At 42.8% G+C, this 22,706-nt stretch overlaps 1 protein-coding gene across 2 annotated transcripts in view; it reads left to right on the top strand.

The window, feature by feature from the left end:
* The window catches only part of GBA2 (glucosylceramidase beta 2), a 2,751,058-nt gene that overhangs the window by 894,110 nt on the left and 1,834,242 nt on the right, over window positions 1–22,706 (top strand). For both annotated transcript variants that reach the window (XM_044078535.1, XM_044078526.1), the window contains exon 4: window positions 8,940–9,158. In XM_044078535.1, the coding sequence (XP_043934470.1) occupies window positions 8,940–9,158 (219 nt within the window). The remainder of the gene's footprint in view (window positions 1–8,939; window positions 9,159–22,706) is intronic.

Here is a 22,706-nt window from a genome sequence, read left to right as displayed (position 1 = left end):
AGAGTAGACGCAGAGGTGGGAGATCTAGGTATACAGATAATAGCCTGAACTTTGACCACTATGTGTCCACAGTGGTGAGGAAGTCCTCCAATATGGCACAGCTTATAAGTAAATGCATGGACCAGATCCAAGGAAGTTATAGTCCCACTTTACTCAGCCCTCATCAGACCAGTAATCAAGTACAGTGCACCTTGCAACAGATGAAGCCCCCTCTGAGGTTGCTTACAAAAAAAAAAAAAAAAAAAATACAGGGTATACTCAACATGTCCTATGTGGATTGACTGAAAGCCCTATCCCTTTACTTCATCTCCTACTGACTGTTAAGGGGTGTCCATGCCCTACCTACAAGGCAATCTCAAATCCAGTCCTGATGGAACTGTTACACAGTCGCAAGACAAACCTCCAAGAGAACCATCCAGTATAAGGATCTAAAACTGAGCTGTGACATGAGAAAAACATGCTGGAGAGAGAGATGCGTCTCGGAGATTACCTCTTCTCTGGAACAGCCTTCCTATTCACGTAAATCAGACCCCTTCCCTGACCCTCTTCAAATGCAGTTTGGTGCAATGGATGGAGAATATTAAATTCAGTCCTGGGGTGGTGCCCATGTCCCTTATGGACAAGGGCAGTCTGTAAAATACTCTGAGACTTGCGCACAAACCTAATCCATCCTCTAGTCCATAGGGGTCAAAAATCAGACAAAATTCGGGTAGTAATGGCTTGTAATGGCTTGTAAGGGCTCTTGAGCTGTTAAGTTCATAGGAGATTACTAGGCTATGTAATTGAGTTTATTCTGCATTACCTTTTTTAATATTTTCTGTGTGTGTTTTTATGGCCATCAGAAATTTATTTTTGTTCAGCTTGTTGATAAGTCTTTTAAACTAAATTCTGTCTCTCTCACCATGACACTGAATTGTCACTGATGTGCCCATGTAATGACTATAACCTGTAGTCCAAGATGAGACTTGATTGATGAATGCTACAGCATACTGGATGTTCGTGTTTCACTGTTGCAGTCCTAACCAATGGGTTATGTTGCACCCAGTAGCCCTCGATCGGCCAGAATACCAAAGGTAAGTAAAAATGACATCGGCTGTCATCGGTTGTAAAGGACGCCAGGACGTCTGATACAAAAGGAGGCAGCCGACGTCACTTCCTCAGTCTTCCTTGCCACGGAGCCTGAAACAGAAGCATTTCTTGCACGAGTGCCGGTCGGCAATTTACCTTTTTTGGTTTCTGACTACAAAGTTGAAATCTACTACAGCTAAGTAACCCATTGGGGATCCTCTTTTCTTGCCTTAACGAATGTCAGAAAAGGTTAATAATGGTCTTACCAGTGGAAAGCAGATTCCCCATAGAGATTTTCATTCCCATTGTTTTATTTGTTTAGGCCTTGACCACGACGTTCCTAATTGTGATCTCTGTACTTCCTTTAATCCACTAAGCTTTTAGCTAAACATTTTGGAGTTTGGCCTATGTTTGTCGGTATGGCGTCCACTGGTCTTCAGGCTTCTGATATCTCCAAGAAGCGTAAGGATAAGGACCGCGACAGGCTTCAGAGGGCCAAGTCCTCGGATGATGTTAAGTTGGTCATTAGTCATGCGGTAGCCAGTGAGGTGCCTTTGCAGCCCACAGATTTTCAACCGCAGGCCTCGGTTGAGTCTGTTTCAGAAGCCCCCAGGCCTCCAGCCTCAATTTTGCCTTGTAACCTTTCACCTGTCGCCTCTTCAGCTGGATCCAGAGCTGCTAAGCTAATTCCGGTGTCAGAGGGCTCTGTTCTTCGTTCAGACAGCAAGCTCATACAGACGACTTCTGCAACTTCGGCGGTTGCCAGACCTCCTGAGTCTTTCAGACTTGCAGGTAAATCTTCCAGTTGTAAGCATGTGAAAAAGCAGGCTCCAGTTTCTTCTCGTTTCCCTCAATCTCAAATGGTTAAAATGGCTAATGACCTTTTGACCCTTATTAGAGGTTCACAACCTCCTCCTCCTAAAAGGGGTAGGGATGTATCTCCTGAGGCTTTGTCTTTTTTTGGTTCTGATACTTCTAGCATTTCTGCTGATGAAGAAGTTTCTTTGTTTTTTTCTCTTTTTGAGGATTCAGACGCAGAGGAGTACATCCCTTTTGCTTCTCCTCCAGAGGATTTCTCTGTTTGTGATACTTTAAATACCCTCAATGAGCATTTTAAATGGGAAAGTCAGGATTATTCCCAATCTAAGAAAAGGATTAGGGAGTTTTTGGATTTGCCTCAGCATAAGCTTTTGGCTATTCCCCCAGTGTTGGAAGTGGTTGATGACGTTTTTCTGGAAATTTCCTTGACTCCAAATTCGTTTCCTCCTGCTCCCAGGAAACCTGACAGGTACTATAGAGTCCCTGATTCTCATTTGTTTCTTTTTAGGAATCCGTTGGCTGTTCCAGAGGTTATTTCTCAAGGCCCTAAAGGAGTTAAGACCACTGTTAAAAATCCTGTTCCCACTGACGGAATTAAGGAACCTACATAGGTGGGGTAAAAAGGTTTATATCTCTCCCACTCTTGCTATTAGGTCTACTAATTGTCTTTTTCATATGCTGAAATATCAACAGCACACTTTGGAAGCTATTAAGTCTAGGATAGCAAGTGTGCCTCTGTTGGCGGAGAGTAAGGATATGCAGGATTTGCTGAATTCTGCCAGTCTTGTCAATAAACATTCATTACATTGTGGTTTTGACATTCTAGAAGCCTCCTGTAGGGCTACAGCTACTGGATCTGTTATTAGAAGGCACGCTTGGCTCAGGGAACAGCCCCTTCCAGAGCCTGTCAAGGCTAAGCTGTTAGATGTACCTTTGCATAAGGACAGTCTTTTTGGCAGCGAAGCAGAGAAAGTGCTCAAGAAGATGGAGGACAAGGCCAAGTCTATGCAAACAATTAGACTTTCTGCAAGTTCAACCTCCTCGCTTTAGTAGGAATTACCCTTCTAAGAGTTGGACGTTTCCTGATACCAGCAGACAGAACCATTCTAGGACTAGAGGTTACAAATCATCTAGGGAGCAGGTGGCTACCCCTCAAAGGTCTAAGCGTTGGCAGGCTTCCTCTTCCAAGGCAGGAAGTTCTAAGCCTGCATCTCAATCTAAACATTCTAAATGACTCTGTCCAACTTCTTACTGTTTTTGCCTGCCCGGAGAGTCTTTTAGGGGGAAGGTTGGCCTTTTTTGCAAATGTCTGGGCCACTATCATGGATGACAAATGGGTACTCAGAACTGTATCCCTAGGACACATGTTTTCTTTCCACACCTTTCTGATACCCAAAGGATTCCCGGACGCTCCTCCAAACCAAAGGGCAGAAATAGAAAAACAAATTTTGTCTCTGTTACATCTGGGAGCAATAGAATCAGTTCCTGCTCAGCAGATAGGCCAGGGTTTGTATTCCAGACTTTTTCTAGTTCCAAAAAAAGAAGGCACCTGGCATCCTATCCTAGATCTGTCCATCCTGAACTCTTTCTAGGTAATTCCACAGTTCAAAGTGCTCACTCTGCATCACTTGCTGCCAATGTTAGAAAAGGATTCCTGGCTGGTAACTTTATCAATTCTCTGCGCTGCCCTTTGGCTTATCCACTGCTCCCAGAGTTTTCACAAAGTGCCTGGCTCCAGTCATTGCTTTTTGCAGGCAGAAGAAAATTCTGATTTTATCCATACTTGCGATTGTCTAATTCAAGCAATTTCTCAGGAACAGCTTTTAAAGGATCTAAACTTCGTAAAGACTCGTCTCTCTTCCCTGGGTTACACTCTCAAAAAGGAAAAATCAAAAATGGTGCCATCCAAGGAGATTTCTGGGAGCGAGTCTGAACACAGCAGCCCAGATGATGTATCTCACCCAGGAGAAGCAGACAACTCTCTCAGTTTACTTCAAGAACTTGGCAAGCCTGTCCCAGCTCCCTGCAAGGAAATACCTGCAAGCTCTGGGATTCATGTCCTCTTGCATTCTCATGATTCCATTTGCAAGACTGCATATGAGGAAATTGCAATGGTATCTCAAGAACATTTGGTGTCAACACACACAGGACCTAGAAATGATAATTCCTCTGCTTCCATGTCTGCAGACAGAGTTTCTATGGTGGGCAACAGCCTGTTTACAAAACAAAGGCATGCCTTTTCACCCACCCCTTGCCACTCAAGTTCTTACCACAGACGCATCAGTCTATGCCTGGGGAGCTCACCTGGATGGCAGATGCATACAGGGACATTGGAATGCCCAGCAGATGCACCTGCACATAAATTTAAAGGAGTTGATAGCAGTTCAGCAGGCCTTACTAGCTTTCAAGCATCATCTTTCTCCAGGGACTCTGCTCATCAGAACAGACACCACCACAGTCATGTGGTACATCAACAAGCAAGGAGGGACTCATTCTTACCCACTCTGCAGGCAGAGCATGAGTCTTTGGTCCATAGCAGCATCCCTGGGCCTGCATCTCCTAGCTCAGTTTCTTCCAGGGAGGCTCAGAGTTTTGGCGGACCAGTTGAGCAGACAGACCCTGGATCCTCACGAGTGGCAGCTGAACAGAGCAGTTTTTTACAGCATCATTTAACATTAGGGCACTCCTCAGGTGGATCTTTTCTTCTCTGCAGACAACCATCTTCTACCTCTTTTTTGCACCAGACAGCATCACAGCAGAGCCTGGAAAGTGGATGCTCTGTCCTTCCCTTGGACGCTGCTGTTAGTTTATGCTTTCCCTCCTCTTCCTCTTCTTCCCAGAGTATTATTGAAGATCAGGGACGAACGACCAAGGAATATTCTCATAGCTCCGAACTGGCCCAGACAGTATTGGTATTCACTGCTTCACAGTCTCTTCCCAATTTCCTCCGTAGCATCTTCCTCTGAAGCCAGATATTTTGGTTTAGGAAGGGGGAAATATTCTACATCCTCATCTTCAGTCTCTCCATTTGGCAGCATGGCTCATTGTATGACTCCATTCTTTTCTTCCCTTTCCCAGCAGGTGGTTGATGTGCTGAGGGAGGCTAGGAGGCCTAGCACTAGGAAGTCCTACGCTGACAAATGGGAAAGATTCTCTCATTGGATGCAGGCTAGAGGGGAATCTTGTCAGCCTACCCTTCCTCTGATCCTGGAATACCTGGCTGATTTGCTTCAGGGGTCTTTCTTTTTCCTCTATCAAAACAGTGTAAGAAACTTCTCTGTGTGGAAGATTTTCGGTCCATATATTTCTAGTTAATCACTGTATATTAATCAGATCAGACAATAGTAGTAGAAGTAGCGAAAGTAAACTCGTCAAGTCAAAAAGTAATAATAGAAAATATATAATTCTACAGCATTACTAAGTATTCGAAAGTAATCCAAGCAAGGCAGGCAGTCTGTTTCCAGTCGAAAATCCTTTATTAAGTACACAGACAAGCGATGCAAGTAAAACAAAAGTAGAGTAATAATTTCCTCACAAGCTTTCTAAATATATATATATATATATATATATATATATATATATATATATATACATATATACTTTTTATCAGGCATGGGAGTGGTTTATTGTGCTGTAAAACAGTGTTATTGGTACACATGTTAAATTCACATCCCTTCCCCCATCAGTGTGACATTCGAGCTGGTCCTGCCCTGCCTAGTAGCTGTCATAATAATATATAGCCCTAATGTACTTTAATGGTACATCTTATTTAACCAAATTATTAAGTAGATTATTATTAAGTCTGTGATTTTATCCAAGGCAATATACTACATGGCTGGAAATATATCAACCTTAGTTCATTTTGCGATCAAAAATTATATATAAATATATATACATATACATTTTGCATGTAAAAATCAGTTTCTATTTTCATAACCTATTGTTAACAAAGATCGCTTTCGTCCTTCTAGACTTCTTCAGGTCTGTGTACAAGAACCATAAAAACCTATATAATTGTATAATTAGTTAGTATTGTTATTACCATCATTTTGAATAAAGTGGAAAAAAAAAGAGAGAACCAGAAAAAAATAAAAATAAGAAAAAATGTATGTACGATGATGGAAACAAAATATACACTTAAATTTCAAATGATTTAAAATGGTATTTAAAACCAATTTGTAGAAAACAAAATAAAATACAATTGCTCATGTAAACAGTGTGGCAATGTTCTAAGTTCCAGTGCACTTTTAATTGAACAGTAGTAGTTTAGTCCAGGCTTTCTAAAAATATTTCAGCTTTAATTGCCACATGAGTTCATGTTTCTCCAGAATATTTGGGATGTCTCCTTCAAGATCACCCATGTCTATGCGATCCAGGATCTGGAACTTAAAACCGGTGTGTCTTTTATGAAGAGAAAGGCGTTTGGCTAGTGCATTATTTTTACATCCAGGGCAGATTTCTGACAGATGACATGAAATCCTTCGCTTGAGTTTATTTACAGTCTTGCCCACATAAAATACACACAGGTTGTAAGTTCCAGATCCTGGATCGCATAGACATGGGTGATCTTGAAGGAGACATCCCGAATATTCTGGAGAAACATGAATTCATGTGGCAATTAAAGCTGAACTCTTTTAGAAAGCCTGGACTAAACTACTACTGTTCAGTTAAAAGTGCACTGGAACTGAGAACATTGCCACATTGTTTACATGACTAATTGTACTTTATTTTGTTTTCTACAAATTGGTTTTAAATACCATTTTAAATCATTTGAAATTTAAGTGTATATTTTGTTTCCATCATCATACATACATTTTTTCTTATTTTTATTTTTTTCTGGTTCTCTTTTTTTTCCACTTTATTCAAAATGATGGTAATAACAATACTAACTAATTATACAATTATATAGGTTTTTATGGTTCTTGTAAACAGACCTGTAGAAGTCGAAGGACGAAAGCGATCTTTGTTAACAATAGGTTATGAAAATAGAAACTGATTTTTACGTGCAAAATGTATATGTATATATATATATATATTTATATATAATTTTTGATCGCAAAATGAACTAAGGTTGATATATTTCCAGCCATGTAGTATATTGCCTTGGATAAAATCACAGACTTAATAATAATCTACTTAATAATTTGGTTAAATAAGATGTACCATTAAAGTACATTAGGGCTATATATTATTATGACAGCTACTAGGTAGGGCAGGACCAGCTTGAATGTCACACTGATGGGGGAAGGGATGTGAATTTAACATGTGTACCAATAACACTTTGTTTTACACCACAATAAACCACTCCCATGCCTGATAAAAAGTATATATATATATTTAGAAAGCTTGTGAGGAAATTATTGCTCTATTTTTGTTTTACTTGGATAGCTTGTCTGTGTACTTAATAAAGGATTTTCGACTGGAAACAGACTGCTTGCCTTGCTTGGATTACTTTCGAATACTTAGTAATGCTGTAGAATTATATATTTTCTATTATTACTTTTTGACTTGACGAGTTTACTTTCGCTACTTCTACTACTATTGTCTGATCTGATTAATATACAGTGATTAACTAGAAATATATTGACTGAATACTGTTTTGTTTTTAGACCCACTACACTTTAGTGGGTTGTTTTGAGACTTCGGGGATACCACGGAGATTATTTGTTTTTTCCTCTGTCAAGATCCATGCTTCAGCCATTTCTGCTCATTGTTCTTTTGAGCAGCCCATTTTCTCTCATCCCCTGATGAAAATGTTTCTCAGAGGTGCTTGCAACTTAAAACTTCCCAGAAGGGCACCTACTTCAGCCTGGGATCTTAATTTTATTTTAGACAAACTCACTCTTCCTCCTTTTGAGCCAGCTACCACTGCTGATTTAAAGTTTCTCTCTTGGAAGACTGCCTTCCTCTTGGCTATAACTTCAGCAAGGAGGGTTTTGGAGCTGCAAGCTTTGATGGCTGTGGAGTCTCTTCTTATTTTCCATGCAGATAGGGTCTCTCTGAGAACCAACCCCTCCTTTATGCTTAAGGTGTTTTTTAGCCTGACTCTCTTAATCAGTCCATTCACCTTCCTACCTTCTTTCCTTATCCTCGAAATAGAGGTGAAAGAATCCTACATTCTCTTGATGTGCAGACAGCTCAGCTTTTACCTGGACAGGACTAAAGACCTTCAGAAATCAGCGCAGTTATTTTCAGTTTTGCCCCTGGAGCCCAGGGCAAGGCTATTTCTAAGCAAACCATTTCTAAATGGATTGCACATTATATTACTTTTTGTTATTCATTTCATGGCAAGGTTCCTCCTCAAGGGGTTAGGACCCGCTGAACTAGAGCAGCTTCCACTTCTGCAGCCTTTTTAAGGGGTGTCTCTACTAAAGACATTTTAGAGGCTGCCACTTGGTCTTCTGTTCACACTTTCACAAAGCATTATAATTTGCCTTTGTTTTCAAGAGCCAGGGCAGGGTTTGCCACTGCTGTTCTGCAGGGCATTATCTCCAATCCTTGATTCTGTTGGTTCCTCCTCCCTTTTCTCTGGGCCTTGGTAATCAACCCATTGGTTAGGACTGCAACAGTGAAACATGATGAGCATAGTACAGTTGTGTACACTTACCATAAGTGTAGATGTTCGAGAGCATTCACTGTTGCAGTCCTGGTTTCCCTCCCTCCTTCCCCCTTTTTTGGTCTTCTCCTGTTCTCTTTTCCGAAGGTACAGGCTAAATTTGATATTAATTGCCAATATGGCTTTGGGTTTAAGCCTTGGTTTTCTGGGGGCTTCTGACTGTTATGGCAAGAAAGACTGAGGAAGTGACGTTGGCTGCCTCCTTTTGTATCGGACTTCCTGACGTCCTTTACAACCGACGACAGCTGATGTCATTTTTACTTACCTTTGGTATTCTGGCCGATCAAGGGCTACCGGGAGCCAGATAACTCATTGGTTAGGACTACAACAGTGAATACACTCGAACATCTACATTTATGGTAAGTGTACACAACTGTACTATGCCTATCCTGTATCTGCTTGTATATTACAGAATTGCATTTTGTTTTCTTTTTAGTTCACAGTTTGCTTGAGGAAGAATGGACAGACAGTTTACCAGCAAGTATTGTCTGTAGATAAGCCGCACACACTTCAAGGCTGGAACTGGGGATATTGTGGTAGATATGCTTTCTACCATGCCTTGTATCCCCGTGCATGGACTGTTTATGAACTGCCTGGACAAAATGTAACACTAACGTGTAGACAGATTTCTCCCATCATTCCCCATGACTACAAGGTAAGTCCAATCTGCATTGCACTTATTGTTGAATATTCTTTTTTCTATTACAACATTAACTTACTGTAGATATTTATGATGAGCACAGATGGCAGTAGGATGTAGTTGGCATTCCAGTAAAATTTTGTAGCATACAAGTAATATTCTTATCCAATACAACACTCAACTATATGTAATGCGTATGTAGGAGCATCAAATCTAAAACAAAATGCTTTTAGTTTCTGATTTCTCTAAAGCTGGGAGAAATAAGCAGTGTGCGTGTTTTTGTGTGTGTTTTCATTTAATTAAATTGTAAGTATCTTGAAGTTGTCTCAATGAAATAACTGATTTGATGTTGTAAGTCTTTATTCATTCCTTACTTGTTAGGACTTCGGTTCATCCTCGGAACCGACACGACCATTACCAAGCTTGTGCCAGCCAAAAAACTCTCCGCTATGACCTACCCATAATGCCCCTCTCATAGTCTCTTCAGATCTCGTTTGCCGCGTTCTTTGTCAGACATGCCTAAACCTTCTCTCTCAAGCTAAGTGTAGTGTTTTTTGTGCTAATTTTTGTCACTACCTACCCTTTTAGTCAGATTTCACTCATTTTTATCTTTCGTCTGTAAACTGATTTAGTTCTATGTCCTACCTTCTATCTTTGGAATTTTTTTAATACCATCGTTGGTACTGTCCCTCTACCCTATCTTTGGTAGACCCTCTTTCCCACCACTTGTGGTATTTCTAAGTGCCATTGTTGGTACTCTGCACTTTTCTATTTATTTGGATAAAAAAAAAAAGTCTTCTTTTTAACTTTACTGCTGTTGTTTTTCTAGATATTTATCTTGTCACTAGGACTAGTATGGTGTTTTGTCATTATGTCTGAAAAAGCTAAATTGGGTTTTAAACAGTGTGATAAGTGTGGGCATAAGATGCCCAACTCAGATGGTAATGCTCTGTGCGTTTATTGTTTGGGCATTGACCACATTAATGCTTCGTGTGATATGTGTCCCAGCTTCAGCAATCAGACTTTGGCTGAGCAAAAGAACAAGTTGAGTTTGAAGGGTATGATGAAAATTCCCTTCTCTAAGGCTCACTCAGGGACTTGGGTCTCACCACCTCCTAAGACTAAAAAACATAAAGAGAAACTGAGTCACTCGGTTCCTACATCTCCGTCCTCCTCGGAAGCGAGTCGACACTGAGCTTCCGCGCCTTCAGCGCAGACAACTTTGGCACCAGGCTCTGTCTTCCCCCTCAGTGCCGCCCCTGATTTTGACTCCTATTACTGTACCAGCTTTGGCACCATCTTCCTCGGTACTGTCCTTGGTCTTGACACCGGCTTTGACTACTGTACCCGCATCGGCACCATCCCTGGCCATGGTGCCGATATCTTATACGACTCCACAGATAATGACTCCGTCTGTTCCGAAGGTTGAACGCCTTCCCAGAACCAGACATTCTCCCACTTATGACCCCTTTTTGGGACACCAATTTAGTCCTTTTCTAAAGTGACCTGATTCTCTTTCAGCAGCCTCCTTCAGATTCACCAGGAGCCTTTCAGAACAAGATGTAGTGAGGGTTGTGGACCAACTCCTGGCAGCTGTAAGATTGCTCACACCTGCTAGGTCTTCATTCCTCCTTGGAATGGAAGCTTTCACAACATATTCATCAGGATGTCTTCCGGCCTCTTCCCAAGCCCCGGAGACTTCGGTACCAATGACCACCCCGGTGCATACTGTCTCAGCTCAGACTGTGGAGGTTCCCCTATCAGAACTGATTACTCTTGCTCCGTTGGAACTGGCGCACTCTCGGAGCAGTGATTGGGCTGTTGACACTGTGGTTCCTAGTTCGGCGCCTATTTTTTTACTGGCACGTCTATGGCCATAGCTCCACTGGCAGCTTCCAGTCCTCTCAGAGCTCCTCGCCTGGAGGTGGACTCCTCAGGACGGGGTGTGACCCCGGTTCCAAGGTTGTCCTCCTCTGTTCTGGGCTCCCATCCCTCCTTGGGTGGGCCTGCTTTCCAGGTGATGGAGAGAGTCCTTGTCTCAACAGGCTCGCAGTCAGCATCAATGACATCGACACCAGAACACCCCTCTAGCATGCAGCTGTCCCAACCCCCTACTCTGGGATCCCGAGCACGGGAGCCACAAGACCTCCCCTTGAAGGGAATCCTTTCTCCGGAGTCCTCCTCAGAAGATCCCACTGGGGAGCCACCCCAGAAGAAATGGTGCAAGAGAAAGCACCTTGATTCCCCTGAGGAATCTATCACTGAGGACTGATTGCGATGAGGGAGAAGGGTCCCTGCGGTCTCCCCCTGAAGATGTCTCATTTGGAGACATTCTTGCGATCCTCAAGCAGAGGGGAGACTAAGTCCTCTAACCCTTCAGAGGAATTGGTGTTCTTGCTGGCCTTCTGTGCTCAGCCATCTATTTCCTGGGTGACCCCACATGCAGATGCGCTTGTTAAAGTGATCATGCAGTGTGCCTGGAAGGCACCAGACAACATAGAACCTGTCCCCCAGAGGCCAGACAGAATTTTATCCACCCCCCCCCGAAAACCAGCCTAATTGGTCCAAGCAGTTAGTAGTTGATCCATGGTCATGGCGGCGGCCACCAAGAGGGAACTGGGAGAAGATGGTTCCACTGTTCATCCCCTGAACAGGGAGTCTCAGGCTATGGACAGACTGGGGAAGTGGACCTATGCATCAGCAACCTTTACCATTCAATCGCTGAGCTATCTGGCACACTTTACTCTCCTCCAAAGAGACCTAATTTCAGAAATGTCTGCCTCTTTGGTGAGGGTACTGCCTGACGAGGTGTGTGACACTGTCGCCTTGCAGCTGGCTACCCTGGAATCTATCCCAAACTCCTCGATGCCCCTGATCTCTCACACCATCGAGGTGGCAGCTCGAGAAGCCATATCAGGCATTGTCATGAGATGGCATACTTGGATGCGTTTGTGTGATTTCGCAGACCCCTTTAAATCTTCCTTTGTTCAATGTGCCTGTTGATGAATTTTCCCTTTTTGGTCCAAAAGTAAGAGACGCACAATCACGAAGTGAGAAAGTTGGAAAGACCTTGTCTGCTAGGCATACATTTTTCCAACCCCCAGAGATCCTATTCCAGGAACCAGAGGGGAGGAAAATTATGGTTTCAATAAGTCCCAAGGATATTTTTGTGACACTCGTGGTGAGCAATCCCCCCCCCCCCCCGGGGTAGAGGGGATAACTCATTGGGAAGATGCCCCTTTCGCGGCAGAGGGGGTTCGCACAACCAGAGCTCTAGAGATTCCTTCACCAGCCGACCCTATGGAAGCAGTCAGTGGTCGATTTTCCCTGCACCTACAAGTCTGGCAACTCATAACTATGGATGCCTGGGTGCAGAGAATAATATCCAGAGGCTATCGTACCAAAATTCAATCTTAGTCCCAGACCCATCAGACCAATCCCCGATGTTCCACCCAATCAGAGGGAGGTAGCAGCCTTAGAAATTGAAAAGCTAGTAAGAAAATGAGTCATCCAGCCAGTCCCACAAGACCAGAAAGGATCCGTTTTTTTACTCAAGATTCTTTTTAGTGCCAAAAAAGACAGTGGACTGGAGGCCAGTCTTTGATCTCAGCTTACTAAACAAATTCATAAAACCTCAAAAATTCTGGATGGTCAAGGTACAGTCCATCCCCCCCTTTCTAGGGAAGGACAACTGGATGTGCTCTACAGATCTCCAGGACGCGTATTACCACATAAAGATGGACAAACGCTCCTGGAGATTTCTCCACTTCCAGCTGGGAGCCAATCGCTATCAGTTCACAGTGCTGCCATTCGGTCTCTCGACTGCCCACAGAGTGTCCACCAAATGTATGGCAGTCGTAGTAGCTCATCTCCGACTACAAGGATTCCAGGTGTTTCTGTCTCTAGACGATTGGCTCCTTACTGCCACGACCAGGAATCTTCCCATTCACAGCCTCTCTTACACTCAAGGCCTTGCTCTTCACTTAGGTATCACGATCAACATGGAAAAATCTCAAATGTCCCCAACAAAACCACTGGAATTTATTGGAGCGATCTTCGGCACAACATCCTGTCAAGATTCCCTTCCTCCTCACAGGCTCTCAAAAATAAGAAACCAGATTCAAGTCCTCCTCCAACAGATTTTTGTACCAGCATGCCTTGTACAACAGCTATTGGGATCTATGGCAGCAACCATTACCTTAGTTCCACTGGTGAGGTTGTACATGAGACTAGTACAGTGGCTCCTTTCATCACAATGGTCGATCTTAATCCATCCACTCAACCACATGATATGCCTTACAAATCTTTGCAAGAAAGAAATGGTGGATGAAGCCAGAATCAAATCTTTGGTGTTGACTGTTCTGCCTTCCCCAGCCCAGGGCCATGGTGACCACAGATGCTTCCCTGCTGGGGGGGGGCATTTCCAGGGAAAGACAGTCCAAGGCACCTGGTCCCCCATGGAGGCCAATTTGCACATAAATGTCCTGGAATTGAGGGCAGTTCTCTTGGCATTGCAAGTGTTCCACACATCCCTTCCTTCCGGGACCATTGCAGTTCAATCGGACAACATGTCAGTCGTCTGCTTTATCAACGAACAAGGCGGAACTAGGTCTTACCCCCTGTGACGGGAAGCCATGAGAATTTGGCACTGGGCGATAGCTTCCAACTGCTTTCTTACAGCAATGCACATTCCTGGGAATTCCAAACTTATTGCGGACAACCTGAGCAGGAACATCCCTATGACTCATAAGTGGTCCCTCAGTCCTGTTATAGCAGATCAGATCTTCCGCCGTTGGGGCAGGCCTTGCTGCGACCTGTTTGCTTCCCCTCTAAACAACAAATGCAGAAGCTACTTTGCCCTGATCCCCCCTCATGGGGAGTCATCGAGGGATGCTCTGATGCACGATTGGCCCCGGGTCTGCTGTATGCCTTTCCCCCTTTTCCCCTCATCCCGAAATTCCTACAGAAAGCTCAAAGGTTGAGAAGCAAAGTGATCCTCATTGTTCCTTATTGGCCCCGTCAAGTCTGGTTCCTTTTCCTATGGCCTCATCTGATTCACAGCCCGTGCATCCTGGATCAGTCCCAAAGTCTGCTATCTCATCCTCGGGGACTGATTCACCCCAGTCTCCACAGCCTCAAGCTCACAGCTTGGTTTCTCCACTTTCAATGATTGCCAGGCTACCTGATATTTCATCTCCTGTCCGTGAGATTCTTCTGGCTTCACACAAGCCTTCCACCAGGAAAATTTATTCTAATAAGTGGGCTAGGTTCTGTAGATGGGCCAAAGATCATGACATAGACCCTTTCTCCGTGCCTATTCAGAAGATCCTACAATACCAGACTACCCTGTTACATGCAGGATGTTCATCGTCAACAATTAGTATACATTTAGTGGCTATCGCAAATTTTCACAATGGATTTGATAATTCTTCTGTTATGTCACCATCTGTGCTAAACCTTCTGTCAAGCCCCTCACAGAGCCTTGGGACTTGACTTTGGTGCTTCAGTCGTTAACCCCTCCTTTCAAACCTTCTAATTCATGTGATATGAAATTTTTGTCTTGGAAGACTCTAGTTCTAGTAGCCCTTGCCTCAGCGAGAAGAGTATCTGAGTTGCAGGCCTTGAGTGTCCAAAGACCTTACTTGATTTTTCATAGGGAAAGAGTGTCCCTACGTACTTGACCCATCCTTTTTGCCCAAGGTCATTTTTGGTTTTTCAATTAACCAATCTATTGACCTGCCGGTTTTCTTCCCTCAGCATTCAAATGCAGGAGAATATCTTTTGCATACTCTTGATGTTCATACGCAACTTAATTTTTACTTGGACAGAACTAAATCTTTCAGAAAAATGGATCAATTGTTTGTGGTCTTTGCAGGACCCAGATTGTCTAGGCCTGTCTCTAAAATGACTCTATCTTATTAGCTTAGAAACGTCATTACATATGTCTACCATCAGAATAAACTGTCTTTACCTTCCAGAATAAAGGCTCATTCAACTAGATCAATGGCTACTTATTTATATAATAGAGATGGGATAGGCAATGCTGTCTGCAGATTGTTTAAGGAAGGTGGGTGGAAGGTTGTTGGGTGCATTGCGACAGGGTTTGAGGAGAAGTCTTTTTATAGTGCTGTGGGGATGGGCTTGAGGCAGAAGGATGTGGAGGAAGGTTGATGATTGGGGTGGTGGTTGGGGCAAGAGGGTGTGGTGGTGGAGGAGGGGGGTGGGAAGGAGGCTGATAGTTTAACTATGTAGTCTATAAAGAATGAGTTTAACTGGTTGGCTGTTTCAAGGTTGGAGAGGTTGGGGTATGGGCAGGGGTTTTCTTTGTTGCCAGGATGCAGCATGTATGAGATGGAGTCCCAGGTAGTGGGCTTTGCGGTCTTTAATTAGTTTTTTTGTGGAGTTTTGTAGTTGCTTCTACATAACTGTGTTCCCCAGTTTATCCTGGGGTTGAACAAGAAAAGAGCCACATTTTGGCTAGGAAGTTTTTCAGAATGGTTTTAAAGGATTGGGGGGGGGGGGGTATCGATGTGATGGATACAGGTAAGAAGTTCCATGTTTTCGCAAGATAGTTCAAGTACAGACCATGCCCAGCAGAGTTCATAGGTTTGTGGTTAGAGAGGAATTTTTGGTTATTGGATCATAATGACTGACTGGGAACATAGTTATGTAGAATGGCATTAAGTGCTGGATAAGCAGATGGATGCTGGATAATTTTATAGGTGGTACGAAGCTGTGTATACATTAGTTGATGGCGTAGTACAAACCAACTTAGGCTTTTTAGCATTGTGCAGTGGTGAATTCTAAAAAGGGGTATTTGCTGCAAATTTAGCCACTTTATTATAGCATTGTTCAAGTTTTGATTTTTGTGATGCGTAGAGGTTAGCAAGGATAAGAGTGCCATGAAGTAGTGAGGGTTAGGAGGTAAGTAGTGCAAGTGTAATTTTATGTGCATTGTTGGGTGTGTTTTTGTCTTTGTAAAGCATCCCTAGTTTTTGTAGGTTTTGTTTATGCAATTTTGTGTATGTAGGTCAAGCTTAAGATTATTATCCACTATCCATCCCTTCCTTGCAAGCTATAGGCCCCCCTCTGTGACCCAGGAAACCCATACACTAACCATCCAACCCAATGCCATATTCATGGGTGATTTTAATTACCCCACTATTAACTGGGAATCCTATACTACACCAAACATACAGGCACAGAGATTCCTGGATTTTGTAAACACAAACTCCCTAGACCAGATAGTCAGTACACCAACCAGGAGTGCAACCATTATGGATCTGGTCCTTACTAATATGGGAAGAGTGCTGCACACGAACTACTGTAATGTCTTTCCTGGTAAGGTCAGACCACAAAATGGTCTCTCTTGAAGTAAAAATAAAACCTGGACCCCCAGCTAAACCTGGAATATTCAGGAACTACTCTAAGGCAAACCTCCTGCTATTAAGTGATAACTTGGGAAAATGTCAAGGCCCCATAAACCCCGAGAACACTGCTGCCTATACACAACTGTTCACAGAAATACTGTACAAGCATGTTAATAGCTGCATAGAGGTAGCAGTACCCACCAGGAATAAGTGCAAAACGAACTCAAAAAAACAAGCCACCCTGGTGGAATCACAAAGTCAAGAGGCTGTAAAAAAAGAAGGAAGAAAATAATGGCAAAAATTAGGAGGTGCAGCACCCAGCAGGATAAAAGTAATGTCATCAAATTAAGCAAACAACTCAGAGGACAAATAGTCTACCAAAGCCAAATTTGAGATAAGTTTGGCCTCAGGCCGAGGATAATCACAAAGGATTCTTTAGCTATGCCTGCAACCTCAAAGGTAGTACACAATTGTTTGCAGAGCTCATTGTAAATGGAGCCACCTGTAATTAGCCAGAAGATATAGCAAACTTTCTGGCTGATAAATTCAGCTCAAACTTTCCCCTTCAACCTTCCCTCAGGAAATGCCATCAAATATAACTCTGCCTACTGTCACTAGGGTACAGGTCCTTAATACTCTAAGACCAAGAACACTGCATCAGTGGGCCCAGAAAATGTCCCAGGATGCCTTCAAAATAGCATGAAACATGACCTGTTAGGGCCTCTGGAATTACTATTTAACTGTATCCTCCAAACAGGCTTCATGCCTAATGAATGGAGAACAGCAACAGTCATCCCTCTGCACAAAGCTGGGCCATCTACAGACCCTTAAGTCTCACTAGTCTTTTTTGTAAAACTTTGGAAAGAATTGTCATGGAAATGATTGATAGAAATACCTCCAGACACTGGGCCCAGTCCAGTTTGGTTTCATCAAGGACAGATCATGCCTACTCAACTGGTGGACTTTTTTGAGAAGGTAATCAAAGCAATGGATGAGGTAAAAATGGTTTGAAATGCCTACCTTGACCTGGCCAAGGCATTTGACACAGTAACCCACTCGGGCATTGTTGACAAACTCAAGAGATTAGGTATAAACTTGTATGTCACCCGGTTAATAGCCAGCTAGCTCACAGGAGGACCCAGGAAGTTAGAACTGGGGAGTCCACCTCTACAAAGAGGCCAGTCACAAGCGGAGTCCCTCAGGGATCAGTCCTTGAACTGCTTCTTTTTGGCATTTACTTCTCTGAGGTTAAGGCCAATATCAGTGGTCTCTGGCTGACAAAATTTGTAGATGATTGGAAATTAGGTGCAGTCATTGAATCCCACACTGAAACAAATGTTCTCCAGGAGGGGCTGATACAGACAAAAAACTGGTGTCAGAGCCATAGACTAAAACTAAATGCCAAGAAATGCATAATAGTATCCTTTGAGAAATCATCCACCCCTGTTAACTATCATATTGACAACACACCCCTTAGAGCTGACTCGGTAGTCAGGGATTTGGGGACACGCATAGACAGTAATCTAACCTTTGAACATCACATGTCTGCAGTAGTGAGGAAATTATTCTTTGTTGTGCAACTTATAAACAAAGGTATGGCATCTAAGTTCAAGTAAGTTATTGTTCCACTGTATTCGGCTTTCATCAGATCTGTCATTGAGTACAGTACCCCCTTTGGTTTACACCTAACCAGGCATATCCAACAGTTGCAACATCCACAGAGGTTCCTCACTAAAAGAACACAAAGCATAAGTAAAATGTCCTCTGCAGACTGCCTCAAAGCCCTATCCCTGTATTCTGTCTCCTATAGGCTTTTGAGGGGAGATCTGTGCCTGGCATGCAGGGCATTGTAAGACCCCACTCTGATGGACCTCCTGCATATCCACAAAATAAACCGCACAAGAATTACCCATTCTAAAGACTTAAACCTTGCCTGTGATGTAAATAGGGCCTGCTGGAGAGACAGTTATGTATCCCAGAGACTACCACGTCTATGGAACAGGCTCCCCATCCATGTGAAACAGAATTCCTCCCTAACCCAATTCAAGTGCAAGTTGGATGGGGAACAGGAAATTCATCCCTGGTTTGGCATCTATGTCTCTAATGGACACAGGCAACCTGTAAATGGTTCATTTCCCAAGCCCCTGCTTGTACATGTTTCACCTCCCACACCCTGGTTACATTTATCAAGGGTATCAGAACTCATCAGATTTGGGATGGATGGCTAGGCTTAAAAAGGCCCCTGTGGTCGTTAGCCTAGTAAATTCCTGTGAACCTATAAGAAGTGACTTCAGTGGTTGTATTAAGACAGAAGATTGTATTTTTTATTTTTTCATGAGAGTTTTGGGAAGAAAAAGTTGTAGTTTTTTTGGAGGGGGAATTGAGCATGAGTTGTGAATTAGAAAGTCATGTTTTAGTGGCTGTTAAAGCTTCCCCAAGTACTTTTTTGGAGATGTGCCAGGTTGTCTGATATGCAAATGAGTGTGGAATCCTCTATAAGCCAGTTGTGTGAATGTATGAAGATTAAGAATGTTAGAGGAGGGGACCAAGGATAGAACCTTGTGGTATGCTCATGGTATGAGGTGACTGGGAGGTATGGAGAGAGGGAGGAATACAATTTTACTGAATGATACCCATTGGACAATTGGCTTTTGGACCATGGAAGAGTGGGCTGAGATAAACCTATTGATGACATTTGAAATAGATATTTGCTTTGACTAGCAGTGTTGAAGGCTTTAGACAAAGCTAGAAATGAGGAGGAGAATTTTTTGCTGTTATCTGTAGGGTTCTTGACAGTATCTACAAAGGTTATAGAAGTGCAGTGTTAGTATTATGGATGGGACGGAAGCCATGTTGTTTGTGGGATAGGAGTTCTTACTGAAGGAGATAGTTTAGCAGTTGTTTCTGAATACATTTCAAGTATTTTGAAGAGGAAGATAAGATTGGTGTTGGTCTGGATGTCTGTTAAAGTTCTTCAATTGTGTGGTGAGATAATGTGATTCTTGGGTTGACCTGTTTATTAGAACTGAAACAGGGTAGGTGATATTTTAAGGTACTCACTTGGAAGGTCATCAAGTGAAGTACAGCATAGTTTGAGTACCTTTATATAAGATGTGGGCACAGGTTTGATGGTGAAAGTGGATGTGGTTGATATGTAGCTGTTGGGTAGGGTTGGGATTCGATGTTGGGGAATCCTTGGTTAGGAACACTACTATCTGTGAAATAAGAGTTTAATTCTATTGCAGTTTTAAGTGGGGAGCTACTGGGAGAGAAGTTAGGGTTGATTTGTTGGCTGGGATATAAGATTTCTTTAACGGCTGACAAGAACTGTTTAGAGTTGTTTTTACTATTGTTCTGAAAGATGTTAGTGTAGTTTTTGGCTTCTTTTACTGTTTTTAGTACAGTTGAGCATTCTAAAATTTTCAAGATATTGTGGTGTTTTATATTTCTGCCATTCTTTCCAAGCTTTTTCGCTGTATTTCATTAGCATTTTACTGTCGTTTAGATAGCCAAATTGCATTATTTATTGCATTGATAGTTTGGATCATCGATTACTGACAATGTACTAGCTGTTGGTGTTCAGGCTTTTGTATCCATGTGCAAAGTCAGTAATTCCAGATAAAATCCAACTAACTGTATGTAGCTGTTAGTTTGGTGGGGTTTTTTTCACTCAGGTTTGTAAAATCTTGAATTTAAAGAACAGATGCTGGACTGTCTTAAGTTTAAGAATGCTTGGTTGTCTTGAATCTTTAGGTTTAAATTTTGCCAGCATAATAATTTTAAGGCAGATTCTTTATTACCATGTTATTTTTCAAATGATCAACAGAGTGTTTTATTGCACTAATGCCAGCAATTTGAACAACAGAGTCACTCTGATACTCCAATTTAATTAGTGAGGGTTGTGATGTATGTATAGATGTTCTTCGTGTTTCACTGTTGCAGTCATCACATTTGAGTTATCTGCCTGCAGGTAGCCCTCAGTCGGCCTGAATACCAGAGTCTTGGGATTTCTGCGTCGGATGCTGTCGCATCTTCAATGATGTCAGGTCATCAGGGGTATAAAACATGCAGCCGATGCCATTACATCAGCTTTTCTTGCCGTGCTGTGTCCGAAGCAGAAGCAGTTCGCAAGTGCTGGTCGGCTGCCTCCTGAAATTTTCGTTTTTCGAGTTTCAGACCTGAAGTCTTCTAAAAGATAAGTACCCTGTTGGCGATCCTTTTTTCTTGCTCTTACCGATGTCAGAAAAAGTTAACAATTGTCTTGTCTTTGGAAAGCAAATACCTCGCAGAGATTTTCATTGTTACTGCATCACCTGTTTAGGCCCAGACCACAACGTTCCTCGCTGTCGTTTTTGTGCCTTGTTCAATGCCCAAACTATTCATTGGCAAGCTGTTTTTGTCGCTAAATTCTGAAATGGCTTCGATAAGCCATCTGACTACTGATCTTCCGAAAAAATGTAAGGATAAAGACAGATACAGACCGCATAGGTCCAAAACTGCCGACGACGCTTCCATTAAGCTAGTCGCCAGTCCACTGGTACTCAATGAGGTGCTTTCGTAGCCCCTGATACTTGCTTTTACAGATTCGCAGGCCTCTACTGGGACCCATTCAGAGTTCGGTATGCCGCGAGATGATGTCTCTACCTTGGATGGGTCCAGAGCCACTGTGCAGGCACCGGCTTTTGAGGGTAAATTCAGGTCTTCCAATTTTCATATTAAACCAACGACTTCGTTTCACACCAAAAATACCAAATTTCTCAGACCCAGAGTTCGCACTATGTCTAGGAAACTGATGACCAAAGCACATTCTCAGGCCCACATGCCTCAGAAACAAATGCTTAGAATGGCTGAAGATCTTATTACTTTAATTAGGGGAAGCCAGCCTTCCCCCTCAAAAAGACCAAGAACTGATTTTCCTTCTGATTCTGCAGATCATTAGTCTGTTGACTCTGATCCTTCTGATTTCCAGGACATACCCTTATCTACTTATGAGGATTCTGATGCAGAGGATTCCATTCCATCTGCTTCCCCACCAGAAGATTTTTCCTTTGGTGAAACCCTGCATACCCTTAGAGAGCATTTCTGCTGGGAGTGCCATGACTACCCACAGTCCAGAAAGAGACTCAGGGAATTTTTAAACTTGTCTCAGCACAGGCCTCTAGCTATCCCTCCTGTTCTGGAAATTGTAGATGATGTCTTCTTGGAATCTAGCCTTACCTCTGATACTTTGCCTCCAGCTGCCAGGAAACCTGACTGGTACTACAGAGTACCTGGCTCCCACAAGTTCATCTTTAATAATCCTACTGTAGATCCACGGACCATTTCCCAGGGACCTAAAGGCATTAAGGCTGCAACAGCCAAAAACCCTACCCATTTGGACAGGGACTCTAGGGCTTTAAACAGATGGGGTAAGAAGGTATACACCTCTGCTACTCTTGCCATCAGGGCTTTAAATTAACAGATTCATATGTTAAAGTATCAGCAATGTTAAAGTATCAGCAGCATATTCTGGAGCTAATTAAACTGAAAATGATGTTGATTCCTGATTGTGCAGAGCATAAAGATTTACAAGAGTTAATGCATTCTGCTAACCAAGTTGGAAAACATACTTTGCAATGTGGTTTTGATGCTTTAGAAGCATCTTGCAGGGCTGCTGTTACTGGGTCTGTTCTTAGAAGGCATGCTTGGCTTAAGGAACAAATCTTGCCAGACCATGTCAAAGCAAAATTACTAGATGCACCATTAAATCAAGAACGCCTGTTTGGCAATAAAGCAGAAGAAGTTCTCAAAACGATGGAGGAAAAGGCTAAGTTTGTGCAAACTGTTGAAGTTTTCCTACAGGTACAGCCACCTAGATTCAGTAGGCATTGGCCTTCTAAAAACTGGTTCTTTCCAGTCCCTCCCAGACCTTCTAGTCCAAACCCAGGGGCAGCAGCCCACCAAGATTATAGTCTTAGGGTATGCACAGATCTAAGCAATGGAGTCCTCCCACCTCTAAAACAGGGAGTAGTAAGCCACCATCCTATGGTAAAATGTAGCAATGACTTATCCTTAACTCTTCCAAGCTTTGCCCAAGTACTTGCACCCTTAGGAGGAAATCTTACCCTGCATGCAAAAAACTGGGAGTACATCACCCAGGACAGATGGGTCTTGAACATTGTATCCCAGGGATACAGATTTTACTTCCACTCAC

Source organism: Protopterus annectens, chromosome 1.part1 (genome assembly GCF_019279795.1).
Source record: "Protopterus annectens isolate FY-2018-M chromosome 1.part1, PAN1.0, whole genome shotgun sequence".
NCBI classification, from domain to species: domain Eukaryota; kingdom Metazoa; phylum Chordata; order Ceratodontiformes; family Protopteridae; genus Protopterus; species Protopterus annectens.
The sequence above is the reverse complement of the archived record's forward strand: the minus strand, read 5'-3'. Positions and strand labels throughout refer to the sequence as shown.